The sequence below is a fragment of the Tiliqua scincoides genome, chromosome 2 (genome assembly GCF_035046505.1).
Source record: "Tiliqua scincoides isolate rTilSci1 chromosome 2, rTilSci1.hap2, whole genome shotgun sequence".
NCBI lineage: Eukaryota > Metazoa > Chordata > Lepidosauria > Squamata > Scincidae > Tiliqua > Tiliqua scincoides.
This window is the reverse complement of record NC_089822.1, coordinates 148,895,127-148,910,054: the sequence shown is the minus strand read 5'-3', so window position 1 is coordinate 148,910,054 and position 14,928 is coordinate 148,895,127. Positions and strand designations below refer to the sequence as shown.

Sequence of the window (14,928 nt, the reverse complement as noted above, 5' to 3'; positions counted from 1 at the left end):
TTAGGTTGGAGTCATACAGTCGTGTCAAAGAAGTCTTTAAATGTTATGATAAGAGTTCATTATTAGTCTTCTATACTTAATTCTGGCCAAACAGGATATGCAGAGTTGTTTTTTTAAATAGTGTTTTGGATACTGTACATGCAAAACTTATTTGAGCAGGGATAACAGTTTGAGTATAAACAATTGGCAATGTTGTCTCTCTGTCTCATTTCTGGAATTTCTAACACATCAGCTTCACCTTCCTTTAAAACTATCCTCCATCTCCAGTCATATTGTATGGAAATAGCACTGGAATCCGGGTTCTCTTCAGGACCCACAATCACCAACTCAGGAATAGAAACACAGCTGCCCCACACCATCAACCTCAGGCCATTTTGACAGCATTTCCTCACAGTTGTAGGTCACAACCCAAAGCCAAAGGTCACATATATGGAAATCACTAGTAGGGATACCTCCAAGGGGTAGTGAAGGAGTAGCAGGTCCTCCCCCAAAATATTTCTGGCTACCCCCTGTGCTCCTCCAGCTTTCATTCACAGTATGCAGCCCTCTAATAATGGTCTTTTCCATCCTTTCACTCCCCCAGACTGTTTTTTAAATCACTGTTGATTGCCAGCATTGTCAGAACTAGTTCTAGATCTGATCATCACCTTGGAAACTGCAGTCTCCCTATCTACCACCTGCCTATTTTTCTGGAATCCTAAAGTACAAAGGTTTTTAATAACCAGCAAAGCACACCTGTGACCTGGGTCCCATTAGGGAGTGAGCCTGGGGCTGGGAACTGGCTTCTGGCTAATTAGATTGCTCAGCGGTAATGAGCCAAGATGTGCTGCTGGGAAACACACAGAGGAACAAAGAAGATCAGCTACCAGGAGGCTAGGAACTGGTGAGGAACCTGCAAGATTGTTCTCCCCCTGCTCCCTCTTCAAAACCAGTGGGAAATTTCCAGGGAGTTTGCCTGCTGGCTTACATATGACCCCTCTGGCTTGGTCTCAAGCCTCTCATCAGCAGAGGATTATTCGTCTGACCAAAGGACTTTAGCCTTTGTTGAAGGCTTGAGAAGGAGCCAGATCTGGGAGGGGAATCTAGAATTCAGCCATTCACATAAACAGTAGCACCAACTCTGACCTGAGGGGTATCAGCAGAACTGAGGTGAGTGTGATAGGAACGTTCTAGCCAGGAACCCAAATAAAAGCCAGAAGAGGAGGTTGAGGAGGAGGCCTGGATCAGGTTTGAACATTTCAGAGTGGACAATTGCCCTTAATCCAGGTGCCTGCCCACCTGCCCAGACATAATTAATCTTCTTTTGTGCTTCTCTCATCCCAGACAACCCTAATCTGCAGAGATAAAGGGAACAAGCTCACACTAGCCATGGGAACAGCATGGTCTCATCCCATCCCATCACAACCAGAGGGGAATGTGTGCATTTTGCATAATGGTTAGGGACAATGCAGTGTTTGGGGCTTTTTCAGGCACAGAAGAAAAGAAAGAAATGACTTTAAGTTTTTTTTTTTATACACTAAATGAGACTAATTCCCTATGGAACTTAACCAAATAAATGTGAACCTCTTCCAGAGTGTTTTCCTATTGTGCTATGGCTGGCTCCCTGGAGAGGGTTCTGTAATATCGTCCTCAAGGGCTGCCCAAGGCAAATATGACTCCAGCAGGGTCCACACACCTAAATGCTTCCACTGAAGGTGGATGAGGGTTTTTTGAGTGGAACTGACTAGTAAGAGAATTGGATACCTGCTACAAGAGTGGCTATTGGCACAGTCGATGTCAGCATCTGTCCCCTGGGTGTGCAACTTGTCATCCTGAGATCAGATTGCCCCAGACAGCAACATGAGGTTGGGTTTCACCCTCTCCCAGAGGCCTTAAATTGGGTTCTGTATAAGGCAATCGTCATACTAGGCAGCAGATAAAAGAAGGTGGCTTGGAAAGTTGGAGGGATAGATGAAGCAGAGAGCATTTGAAGCAGGGCTGTTTCTCAGTCTGCTAGCATGATTGTTCCTTTAGGAACAGAGAGTCTTATAATGGGTGAATTAAGGAAATTAGTAGTTCCACCTGCTAGCCTTTGCGGCAATAAAAGCATTTCAATGCACTTCAGTGCTACTAAAGTAACAGAACCACACTCTGGCATTAATTAACTTGGAATGGTTGCAAAGGAAGCTTAAATGGCTGCTGCACGGGTAGAGGGAGCCAAAAGAGCAAAACGAGGTCCCTTGACAGGAGCGCATATCTGTTCTACAGAGGGAAGGAAACTGTTACATTTCAGTTGCCTTTAACTATGAGACAGCCCTAGGCTCCGTTAGCTTTCATCTGGCTCTGGAGCTAGTTCTGGCGGGAAGGACCAAGGAGTGCGTGAGGTGGGCCAGTGTCTCCAAAGTCTCAAGCCGAAGACCTCATGGAGCCAAACTGCAGCTTCAAAAGATAGAGTGCACAACTTTGTTTTTAAAGAAAGGGTCTATTAAGAAGTAGTAAGGCAGCATATGCCCTGGCAAAGGTGGTATTGGTGAGGCAGCAGGGGTGACATCAGGCAGTGGACTTGGACTTGGTTGGGCCTGCCCCTGCAGCTGCTTGCCCCTGCCATCTCCTTCTGAGGTCAGCCTGGCAACCAGGTGAGGTACAACTGGAGGATGTCCTGCTGGAACTCCTGCTGTTAAGCTAAGCCAGGCATTTTGAGGAAGACAGTGAAAGCCTTCCTCTTTTGGAAGGAACCTGTTGCTGTGTAAGAACAGCTTTCAAATACCCTGATGCTTGATTATACCTTAGACTGTCAACTGCACTTTTACTGTTGTAGACACCTTAATTGATTTTCATTTGAAGACCTGGGTGTTTACTGGAGAAATGTGAGTGGGAAATGGAATGACTAAATGAACATTACTGTCAATTCATTAGCAAACCTTTTAAAGTTTTTAAAAAGTCTCCCTCAGATTTCAAACGTGAACTTTGATTACATTTGAGTCTAGTTTAAGTTCTGAAAAATTCACTGGATATTGAATTGACAGGAAATTTTATTTCGGTTTAATTTAGCTTATTTTCTTCTATTTCCTCAATCTGGCTTCTATTCTTTAGCCCACACACACACACACACACACACACACACACACACACACAGAGAGAGAGAGAGAGAGAGAGAGAGAGAGAGAGAGAGAGAGAAACTCTGAAGGTTTCTGGGGCACTCTCAAGATGGACATAGTGTGGCATCAACTTTTCTGGGTGGAATTCCACTTTGCCAGACAAAAATGAAGTGATCAAAGGAAGTTGGTAGGTATATATACATGTGCAGTGTGTGTGAGTACCCAGAACCCCATCTGAAGCTGGCTCAGGCCCACCACCTTGAGCCAGTCACCTCTACGCACACACGCAAAAGCAGCCATTTACCAGTTCTTGAGCAGTTTCTTCAGTTGCAGAAGTGCAGAACTTCTGGTTTGGTTTAAAGCGGCCACATGGAGTGTTGGCACTCCCTCGTTCATGCACTGCCTTAAATCCAACCAGAAGTCTTGCATTTCCATGTCTGCAGAAATCATGCAACATTACTGTACAAGCAGTTGTTGGGGAGAAATACAGACTGGGATTGCAGAGAGATTAGGTGGGGACTTTTAACTCTTTCCCCTTGTTGTGGTTCTGATTCACAACCCCCTACTCCAGTTGCTATTTACATGTCTTTAAAAGCATGGACATGCTTTTGTGCACTTCTCATAATGAGCCATTTGACAGCATTCTAGTTGGACTTCATATAAGCTGTAATTACTGGACAATTAGGCAAAATCACAAGTCGCTATTCCTCAATTACTCCAAATTGTATGTTTCAACAACTACTACATTACCTTTGGAGCACCCAGCAAGTCAGCAAACACACATGCACAGTACACAAACACACAGAGGTTGTGAACATCTGAAGGTACACATGATTTCCTATGCATTTGGGCGTGGAATGGCTTCTGACAAGTACATGAATCTACAAAAGAGTGCAGGGAGAAGGGGCCAGAGGGAATGGCATATTGGACCAGGAGTTTTAGAAGAGTGGCAGACTGTGGCATATTCAGGGATTGTGATGAGGAGTCACCCTGAGAATTTGCTGAAATAATGAATATAGAAAAGTGAAGTATGTCACCCCCTCCTTCCCCCCTCCCCTTTCGCCCATTGTTTAGATCTGAATGATCACCCTGTTTCAGGTGAAGCTGCAGGTAGCTTTCAGCAACAAGAACAGCCTGTGCTGGCAGCTCTCTCGCCCATTGTGCCTGGAGAATCAGAACTTTGTTTCAGTGGGCATTAATGGGAGCTTTGTGAACAATGCCAAGAACTTTGCCGGCCGACTTCATAACTTCACACACACAATTGGGCCTCTGTGTGGTCCTGTCCTGAGCAGAGGAGCTGAAGGTGACCCACAATGAGAGGGACATTCACCAACAGGGAAAGCATCCCTTTTTCCTAAAGAAGAGAAGCAGGCTTCATAGCTGTAATGACAGGTAGCAATTGAAATGGAAAAGGTGCAAAAGAGAGCGACTAAGATGATTTCGGGGCTGGGGCACCTTCCTTATGAGGAAAGGCTACGGCATTTGGGCCCCTTCAGCCCAGAAAAGAACCGCCTGAGGGGGGACATGATTGAGACATACAAAATTATGTAGGGGATGGACAGAGTGGATAGGGAGATGCTCTTTACACTCTCACATAATACCAGAACCAGGGGACATCCACTAAAATTGAGTGTTGGGCGGGTTAGGTCAGACAAAAGAAAATATTTCTTTACTCAGCGTGTGGTTGGTCTGTGGAACTCCTTGCCACAGGATGTGGTGCTGGCGTCTAGCCTAGACGCCTTTAAAAGGGGATTGGACAAGTTTCTGGAGGAAAAATCCATTATGGGGTACAAGCCATGTTGTGTATGTGCAACCTCCTGATTTTAGAAATGGGTTATGTCAGAAGGCCAGATAGAAGGGAGGGCACCAGGATGCAGGTCTCTTGTTATCTGGTGTGCTCTTTGGGGCATTTGGTGGGCCGCTGTGAGATGCAGGAAGCTGGACTAGATGGGCCTATGGCCTGATCCAGTGGGGCTGTTCTTATGTTCTTATGATCAGGCAAGGCTTTACCCTGCCACTGTAGACGCATGCCAGGAAAAAGCTTCAGCTGTACATTTCAAACCATCCAGTACAGCTACTAAAGGCACAGCATGCACACACCTAAGGCTCTTGAAGAGGATGGGCATTTGCTCAGGTAAAGAGAAGGCGTGGAGATAAGAGACGTTCAGCTGCATGACAGGGTTTTTCATCTGTCTTGAAGGGTCTTTTAGAACAGCAGGCAAGGCATTTCCAAATGGTGTGCTGAAGCTACCAGAGAGAAGGGAATGAAGGCCCTTATAACTCCAAGGCACCTGTCTAAAGGGGAGGCTGCCTTTGGCATCTCTGCATGATTGTCATCATCCTTTCCTCTAAGGAGCTCAGGGTTGTATACACGGTCTTTCTTACTCATTTTATCCTCAACAACCTTGCAAGGCAGGTTAGGCTGTGAGATAGTGCTTGGCCCAAGGTCACCTAGTGAGCTGCTTTGAGTTTTGGTTTTCAATTAATGGTTGAGAGGGGATTTGAACTTGGGTATCCCTGGTCCCAATTCAACACACTTACCACTACACCATACTGTCTTTCAACCAGCTGCTCTTGGGGGCAGACACTGCTGCTGCATCTCTTCAGCAGTTGTGACTGGATTATCCAAACCCTCCCAAAGCAAGAACCACAGCAAAATAATGCCCCTCTCAGAGAAAGATACCCATTGCATCTCTGCAGGAGTGACTTCTCTTGCCAATCAAGTGGTCCATTCACAACAGTAATGCACACCCACACACAATGGATAAACACGAGTCCCTCTGAGGTCATTCCTACTCTTTTTGAATGTCAGAGTGAAGCACGACTCCAGTTTTAATTCTGCTCAAATGTCAGAAACTTGGAAAACAAGGGCAGCCCTAACCTGTGCTGGAATAGGCAGGCCGACCGGCCTGTGCCATATCCAGCACAGGTTAGGAGGTGAAAGGAGCACAACTTGTAGTAAAGGAACTTATGTACCCTTACCCTGAGTAATGCCCCAGCCACTTCAATGGGGCTATTCAGTCTGAACCAGCTAAATTGCTGGCGCAGATCTGAGCAGCCCAAGGTAATACTGGGTTGCTCGGGGAGGGGGTTAGGATCTGATCTAAGTGCCGGAGGCCGGTTCCACCCCCCTCCTTGGCCCACCCCACCCAACTATCTGCACACCACCCACCCTGGAACACTTCCGGTCAGCCCTCCTCCCGCCCTCTCCCCCCAGAACTCACTGGGTCGGGTGGTGTGGAGACTGGATGTGGCCTCCGCAGGCTGGCTCCTCATGTTGGTTCAGCCAGCTCTCCCAGAGGCACAAACGTGCCTCACATTTGCAATACTCCCAGGCTGGTGCAAGGGACTTGTGCCAGCCAAAAGGAAGGTTGGGATTGCACCGTAAGTGAAGCAACTGTTTATACTGCTGTCAGATTTTCCTAGGTGCTGCTTGAAAAAATCTTGCCAGATATATCAGAATATGTAGACTACAAATTATTTATACACATTCTGAAATGGTTCCATGGGACTTTGGATCTGTAGGTCTCTGGTTTAAGCCAGACTCCCTTCAGATTGTGAGACACAGAAGAATCCCTCATTTCGAGTTCCCCCGTAAGGAGACTTGCTTGCCATTTTGAAAGCAGCTGATCAGCAATGGGTTTTATCGGTTTGTTTTTCCACCTGCCCTTTTTATAGGTTAATCTCATTGCTGGGCAACATACACATTAAAATGTGCATATATTTAAATTAATAAACAAACACAAAGGAACAGGGGGTCATCGTTCTTTTCCATCTGGAAGGGATGACTGAAGAAACAGCTTGGGGTGCCAGCATCAGGCGGGGAAATTTTTCTCTTCAGTGGTAGGCAAGAAGAAGAAAGAAAGACTGAGTTCTGGCCCTGACAATCAGCTCTGATGAAAATTCAGCGCTGGCCAGTGGCTCCAGTGCAAGGGGTACCAAGCCGATGAGGAAAGGCATCTGTTGCCAACCTCACCCCTGAGGGTGTGTGTGTGTGTGTGTGTGTGTGTGTGTGTGTAAACAGCTTATCCTGGAAAAGAGGTCTCTAACCCTCCCTCCTCTCGTCCCCTAATGTACCCCGGAAACATTTCTAAGATTGTTCTTCCCGCAGCTTAGCCTCCCCTTTTGAACACAGTGCATTATTGTCATGACGACAAGTTACTCCCGTAAACAATTTACTGGCACCGCCAATCAAGCATTGTTCCCAGCTGGATGGGGTAGCGGTAGCGGGGTGTCTCCAAGGTAACCCTGCTTCTAATAGACCGGGTTGGGGGGGGGGTTTCATGCATCATCACTGAAGAGCAGGCATAACTAACAACTCCATCTCCCCACAAACTTGCTCAGACTCGGCCAGCTCCTGTTTTGGGAGGAACTTGTCCTCTGCGTGTTTCCTGCTCCTTCTGTTGTGCTCCCACAGGTTTAAAAAGGCAATCGGAAGTCAAATGAAAGAAAGCTGCGAGGCACAGGGACGGATATAACGGATATAATGGAGGGATTGTTCACTTGTGTTCTCTTCTTAAAGGTATTCATTTGTTCACAGCAGGGCCCTCAGCCTCGCCCTCAGCTCCGAAGCTCCTCACATCCAGCTCACTACTTCCAATGCAATGATTTCTTCCATGGATATCACTCTACATGTAGATTGTGTGTATGCTGTTAGATATGGCAAGTGCACCCATGTTAATTCTGACATAAGTGCAGGTCACATTCATACACTGGGAAGCCTCTGTCAGTTGTGACTTCCTGCTGAATGTGCAGAGAGTGCAAAACAGATGACACCGTGTGCATGAATTTCCTACGTGATATTGTTGCGCATGAAAGGCTCTTATTGATATATAAATGGAAGAAAAGTGACTCTTCATTAATTGAAATAGTTCTCGAGTAGGTTCTGTGGCTGTCTTCCACTATTCTAGAGGTATTTACCATTCTTGATCATATCCTGAAGAAACTGCATGCATCCCCTGTTTGAATCCCATTCTGAAATCTGCAGTCATTCAATCTCCCTCCCTCTCACTACATCCTTACTTAATCCTCATCTCCCTTCCTCTTTAGGCCACCTTCATCTAGCAATATGGGAAACCAAAAGGTCTAAAAAATAGAATCTGTTATTGGTGCACCATACAGCCTGTATGTTTTACTTTTACTTTTGATTGGCAGGTTGATAATATCACAAGCACAGGTGGGATACACAAGCAGAAATATACTAAGGTAGAAGGAGAGACAAGATCTTTGTCTGTCTTGTATGATCAAAGGCTGGAGATAAACAATAATTTTAAGGAGAGTTGAAAGTTATATGAGAGAGGTTTAGCTTGCGATGGTGTGCACACATTTTGTAGTCAGCTGCCCCATTATATAAAAACAATGTAAAACTCATTTACTAAAGTGAGTTTAATAAAGCCAAGAAATTTTACCCAAAACCTGAAGAACCTGTCTGTCAGAGGTGAAAAGGGGATAAATACACATATCATGAGCATGCTTTTTTCAGCTCTCTGAAAAAAGAGAATCATTTGTTTTCTGCTCAGAAAAGATCCCCAGAGACCCTGCATTGGCTAGACCTGATGCAAGTCCTCAAAGCTAGACTGTGTAGCTTACAGACACAGCAGCTTGGCTTTCACTAGAGACTGTCTGGGTCCCAGGAGCCAAGCCTGCTGGGTCAAAGATGCCAGCTCTTCCCAGCAACTCTCAAGGGGAGTGAAAAAATATCCTCCTAAACAACACATCACATTTTCCTACTGATTCCAGGAAGCGGGAACCAAGCACGGCTACCAATCTGCTACTAATGAGACACATTTCCGAGACAGTTTAATGAGAGTGGAAGAACCACATATAGCTTGGCCCAGGTGAGAAGCTTGGTTTACCACCTGTGCTCTGAGCACCTCAAGGACAGCAAACAGCTGAAAGCCACCATCAGGGAATTCCACACTAAAGGCACCCCTCTGGATTCACCATGTATGTTTGTTAGTGGTGAGATTTCTCCCCCAAGCTTGACTCTGTGCATCTCAAAATGCTGCCATATAAGAAGAAGTGCTGATGATGGAAGGGGGCAAAAAGTGGCAAGGAGAACAGATAGGTTCATAGGAAATATAGTGAGAATAAAGCATGGAAATCAGTGGAGAAGTTGAGGCAATCAGGACTGAAGAGAAGCTGATGTTCTTGTGTGCTGTGAAATTGTGAGGAAAGTACTGATGTTCTGTGGAAACTGGTGATGGGGGAGAAAGGAGTCTGCATCATGAAGTTTATGGCATCTCCTAGCATTGGGGAGAAAGTTATGGCTCTGATTAACCCAGCCTCATTACACACCCTGCAACTGGACAGTCCAGTTGTGAGTTGAAGTATTCAGGCCAGCCAGAATGTCTGTCTCCTGACTAGCTCCATTTCATAGACCTGTAAAGCCTGCCAGCTGCTCTGGAAGCAGGAAGCAAGCATTAAACTTTCATTTATTGGTACAGTTACACACAAGGATTAATTCAAGTTTTGCATTCCAGATTTCACCCTTTCTTGTTGCTTTGGTTCCACAATGCTTGCTGAAAAATGTAAATATTGGTTTCTGGGCCATGATATGGAGCTTCTCTATAACTGGAATTGCTATAGAATTGTTTATCTGGTTTCTGAACAAAGTCCATTTCTAGTGTTTGACGTAGCGGAGACATTTTTAGAGAAGAATAAGAGCGCAAAGCGACAGCGAGCCAGGAAGAAGGCTGGCTAAAGGAGGCAGAGAAAGAAAGTGGTGAGTTGAGAAGCAAGAATGGAATGAAATAGAAAAAGCAGAGGCCCAAGAGAAGCTGAAAAGATGACTTAAAGGAGGAGTGGAGGAGACAATGCGTTAAAGGAAAGAAAGCCCATGGAAACTTTAGGGCAAGATAAGCTATGTGAGCTCTTGATGGGCAGGAAGCAGGGGCAAAAGAGATGGAGGTGAATGTCCTGACCATCACAATACTTTTAACACCAGAATATGCTACCCTAAGAGAATTCATTGAAAACCATTTGGTTTTCACAGCCCTGTGTTTCACCATTCCAGTCCTAGGGTGCATTTCTCTTAAATTCTTCCTGATTCTTCAGGTACATTATAGCTGGTTCTACCTCCAACATAACTACTTTGCTTCTCTTTCCTCCAGGTCCCATGAAATCACAGTACATTTGCACCAGAGTCTTCCTTTCTCCATACACTTTGTGCAGGGAATTGCTGCCCCGCTACTGTGCTACACTACAGACAGCAAATGTATGTGAAGCCTGAACAGCATTTGTGAAGGATGCTCTGGCCTGTTGTTCCTTTCAAGAGGAAAGAATTACTTTCAGAATACTGGGTGTATCTGCATTGTCCTTCATTGCCAATCTCCTTAGAAGCCTGGCTAGCCATTTAGTTTATATCACCAAGGAACTAGGATAATGGCATTTCCACGTGTAATTTCAACACTTAAATGAGAATGCACACTGAGATATGGAGATCTAACTGTATGACTACTGATAACCTTCAGCCAGAAAATAACAGAAGGAAGCTAAAGCTTAAGAGGCCTTTTCCCCCTCTGTAATTTGGTCTGCAGCATGAGTTTCCATGTCATGTTCCTGGGATCTCTGTCATGTTCCTAGGATCTCATGAGTTTATCAGGGGAGTTCCTTAAACAGAACATGCAGAATAATGGACCTCTTTCCCTGAAAAATAGGGAAAGAGACATATGCTCAGTTGACCTGGGGGAAATTGTAAAGGCCCGCTGCCATGGTTGTTGACCCATTCCTTACAATACATATTACTCTGCAAAATGCAGAACTTTCACAGCAAAGACATTTATTTCCCTGGGAGCTGGAAATCTGGAAACCACTGCTTGATGCCATCCCTGCTACCTGGATTCAAAACACAAACAGCTCTTTTGCTGCTCCTCACTCCTAATCCATAACCCTCTAATAGCCCTGGATCTCTCATCTGCCCCCACCTTCACTCCCACCTCTAGTCTGACTTTCAGTTCATCTTCTCCCACAGCTGGGATTTCTCTTTCTCATTCGCCTTCCTCTGCCAGTTGCCCACTCCCACTCCCACCAAGGCTTTGTTTCAGTCCTGCTTTCAGTGCCAGAGCTCGGCCCTAGAGTAAGCAACAAAAGAATAAAGAGGAAAATGCCTCTGCTGAATGCTTTTTCTTCCTCACTCAGGAATCCCAGCTAGCTCCTACACCTCTGGGACTCAGCATCAGAACTGTCAGGTTACTGGACCCCATGCAAACTGGAGCCCCCAGAAACCCTTTTCTAGATACCTGATAATACCCATAAGTGTATTGTGGAACGGAAGCCTCAGGCTGCTCTGCATCGCACGTTGTGGCATCTTTTACAAGAATGAAGCCCACCCCAAAATGACTCTCTGGAACTGTCTTTGAACCAATGTTTCAAAGGCCAGCTCACCAACTCTAGTGACCAAAACCAGGCCCACCCTTCCCACCCCTTCATGAGAAATCAAGAAGGACTCCCACAATCACCTGGTCATCCACTTTGTGGGCTATGAGTGTGGCTCCTTCCTCCAGCTCTGCCATGCTGATGGGCCGTATGCGAAGGGCCACCTAGAATGCAAGGAGGAAACAGGTGAGCTGCAGAGATGGCACAGCTAGCAAGCGAGGAAGGAGAGCGAAAATAGGTGGGAATGGGCACCTGCACAGGAGCCGTCTGCTCCATCACCATCCAGGGACAGGGAGCAGGAAGAAAGTTCCTTCTACTGCTAAATTGCACTCAAGGCGCTTCTGGCCAACGTCTTCCACTTCCTCCCTGCCCAGTGCACCTCACCTGAGGCACTGCCTGTCTAGAGAGACAATAATCTGTGTCTTGCAGAGTCCTGGCGGGCAGCCGCACACAGACAATTACAGTATTTTTCCTGGAAGAAAGGAAACACCGCCTGAAGAGCACATCTCTGGCTTCACATGCTGCTGAGCCACGGATGGATAGAAGCCGCTTTGGCCACGTGAGCCAACAAGGTTCATTTCTTTCCCCTCTTCGCCCTCTAATGCCAACACCCCGAAGTTGCAAGATGTTCCTTGAGTCTGTTTGTTGATCAAAATATCCCCTTACAATGCAAGTGTAGGCAAAGTCAGAGTCTGCCTCCTGACGCAAACTTCTTTGTCTGAAACCCATTGCCATTTAATTTGAGCAGGATAGAATCCTGGGTTGAATTCCAGCAAAGAGTATTCTTGAGCAGGTATAGAATGCATTTCTTTCCTTATTCAAGTGATGTCTGTACTTAGGTGTAGGTGGAACATCTTTTAGGACATAAGCCTAGAGGATACAAGTCCCAGGCAAGACAATTTTATAAGTTAAATATGATTAATTTCAAGGAATGCTTAAAAAAAGTTTAAAGTTATTCCTGGAGAAAGTGGGCTTTGTGCCTATGTTGTGTTCAGTCTACAAGACCTGCTTGTTTCTTTTTCTTTCTCTGATGTTGATACAAAATAATGAGAGCTATGGAAATATTCTGTAAAGGCCCTTTTACATCAAAACCCTATTTTATACCACATCACACAGCTGGTTCTCAAGTTCTGTACATGTATGCACACAAAATACTCCTCTAAGATTCCAACTAGAGTTCAACTATACAATCTCATTTTGTTGTATAGGCACAGTTAGAACCGCACCCATCCTAACATCTGAGCATCATGCAAAAACAGTCAGGAAATGGGAAGTTTGGATCATTCAGAGGCAATATCCAGTGAATTCATATTCCAAGGCTTGCTCTACATGCCCCTGGATATATATAGCTTTAGGTGCAATCCTAACCAGCTTTCCAGCACTGGCATAGCTAGGCCAATGTGGTATGCACTGCATCAAACAATGGTGAGCCAGTCAAGGCTCAATCCTCAATGTAAGGGCATGTTTGTTACCTTACCTTGGAGTTGCATTGCAGCTAGGTCAGTGTTGGAAAGTTGGTTAGGATTGTGCCCTTTGTTGCTTAATGATGCAGTATACAGTGACATTTGCATGTGTGAAAGAGCCATTCTAGCTTCAAGAGAGCATCCATATCACCTCAAATACTACCCAGTGGAGTCAACTCCAAATAGTCAGCTGTGAGGCTGATGAATCAAGTGATAAGATGTCAAGAAGTGCATGTGAGTTAATAAGATAAACTGAGGTTTGAGTACACACCCACACTCTATATATTTTATACCTGTATTGCAAATTCCTTGGTCAGAGATTTGCCTTTTTTGTGCACATGTATGATGCCCAACCAGGGTACACTAACTGTGTTGTATAAAACAACACCACCACAACACTTTCTACACAGTCCAGTATGACTTTAATTCTCTGACTGCTGAACAAACAGGTGATCTCTTGAGTGTGCAGAAAACTGATATTCTGTTATCTTTGTGTCAGTGTAACCTCCAGTAAAGCACTCGCTGCCCTTTACCCAAATACTGTACCCATTTGTATACAACAGATTCTACAATGCACACTCTCAAGTACAGCAGGGCTATCTTCTGTTGTTATCACAGTCTACTCCGCTCATCAGGTCCTTAGTCTCTAGTTTCTCCAAAGATGCAGCCCAATCCACCTGGTTTAACATCACCTTTCATAGTAATATACTGTACAGGCAATGGCTAGCCAAAGTAGAACTGATGATGACTTGTTAATTTATCCAGGTGGCTAGCCAGTAGCTCTTAAGTAATAGAGCTCTTAACTAATGCACTTAAGTAATAAAACTGGTGGGAAAGAGAACCCAGAAGGAGGTCTGCACCCTTTCCCAGATCATTATTAGCAGCTCAGGATGTTTACAGTGGCTTGATCTCTTTAGGCTGTCTGTGGCATAAGAGGATTTAACCAAGTCTATTGCATAAATGCTGCTGTTCAGAAGGGAGCAGAGCTAAGCCCTGATGATGATGAAGAAGAAGCAGGTTTTGTAAAACCAGAGGGCACCCCGAGACCATCTATGCTGTCCCCTTATCCGCTTCCTAACACAACTCACTGCTTGATCACCCCATCCCACTGTATTTGGCGGGTTCCTTTGTTACCCAGAAGTGCCTCCTGCGCTGGTTCCCAGTCTCCAGCAGTCCCACCCTTGCACTGCCCCACAGCCTTTCTCCCCCACTCCCATCCCCACAGCCCCGTCTCCTCTAAGTCGCACGAGATGCTGGATTAAACAAAGAAGAACGAAGTCACTTTCGCTCACCATGAGTTGCTGGTCCTTGGAGTCGCTGGTCTCCTTCATGATCATGGCAGGGGACGGCGAATGGAAGCCAGGCAGAAACCAGCGCAGGAGCCCACGTGCGGCTCTCCTCTCCCCCTTTGCCTTGCCTGGTCAGTTTCAGCTTTCCCTTCTTCCCCCACTCGCTCACCAGAGTCTGGCCAGTTGCAACCCCATGGCACACTTCCCAACCTGCGTTCTCTCGGGGACCCCCACCCAGATCCTCCTGCTAGCTGCGCCCCCACTCCAAGTTTACACCGCCTCCCCGCTTCGGAGAGCCCTTGGCTGCGCCTGGCCTTTGGCGACTCTGCCGCCTCCCGCCGGGGATCTGCTCGGCCTTTTCCCCGTCCCGGCCGTCTGACACCTCGCTCTGCCTGCCTCCTGCTGTCTCGGGGCCCCTGGAGATCTTTCCAAACTGTACACAACAACCAGTAGCGCCGGTGGCTTCCTCTTGGTGACACAGCGAGCGGCGTATCATTGACCGGGTTGGGGCTGGCTCGCCTCTCCGGCGCCCTCTCCCGGGCAGCTGCAGGGGTGGCGAAGGGAGGATTGTCTTGGAAGCACAGAATCGGATTTTCAGTGCCAGGACCCCGTCTTGGGAGATGTGATCAATAAAACAATGCACCCCTGAACGTGTGCAGAGCACCCTCACTTCACCACTTAGTAGTAACTCACCATAGCGCCGTCTGCCCAGTCCCTGGTCTG

General features: G+C 46.3%; 1 protein-coding gene across 1 annotated transcript in view; it reads right to left on the bottom strand.

Annotated features, from left to right (window-relative positions):
• The window catches only part of KIF19 (kinesin family member 19), a 32,532-nt gene extending 18,279 nt beyond the window's left edge, over window positions 1–14,253 (bottom strand). Inside the window, exons 1-2 of the mRNA XM_066617008.1 lie at window positions 14,209–14,253; window positions 11,537–11,617 (exon numbers count right to left, since the gene is read on the bottom strand). Of these exons, the coding sequence (XP_066473105.1) occupies window positions 11,537–11,617; window positions 14,209–14,253 (126 nt within the window). The remainder of the gene's footprint in view (window positions 1–11,536; window positions 11,618–14,208) is intronic.
• Between the last annotated feature and the right edge of the window lie 675 nt (window positions 14,254–14,928).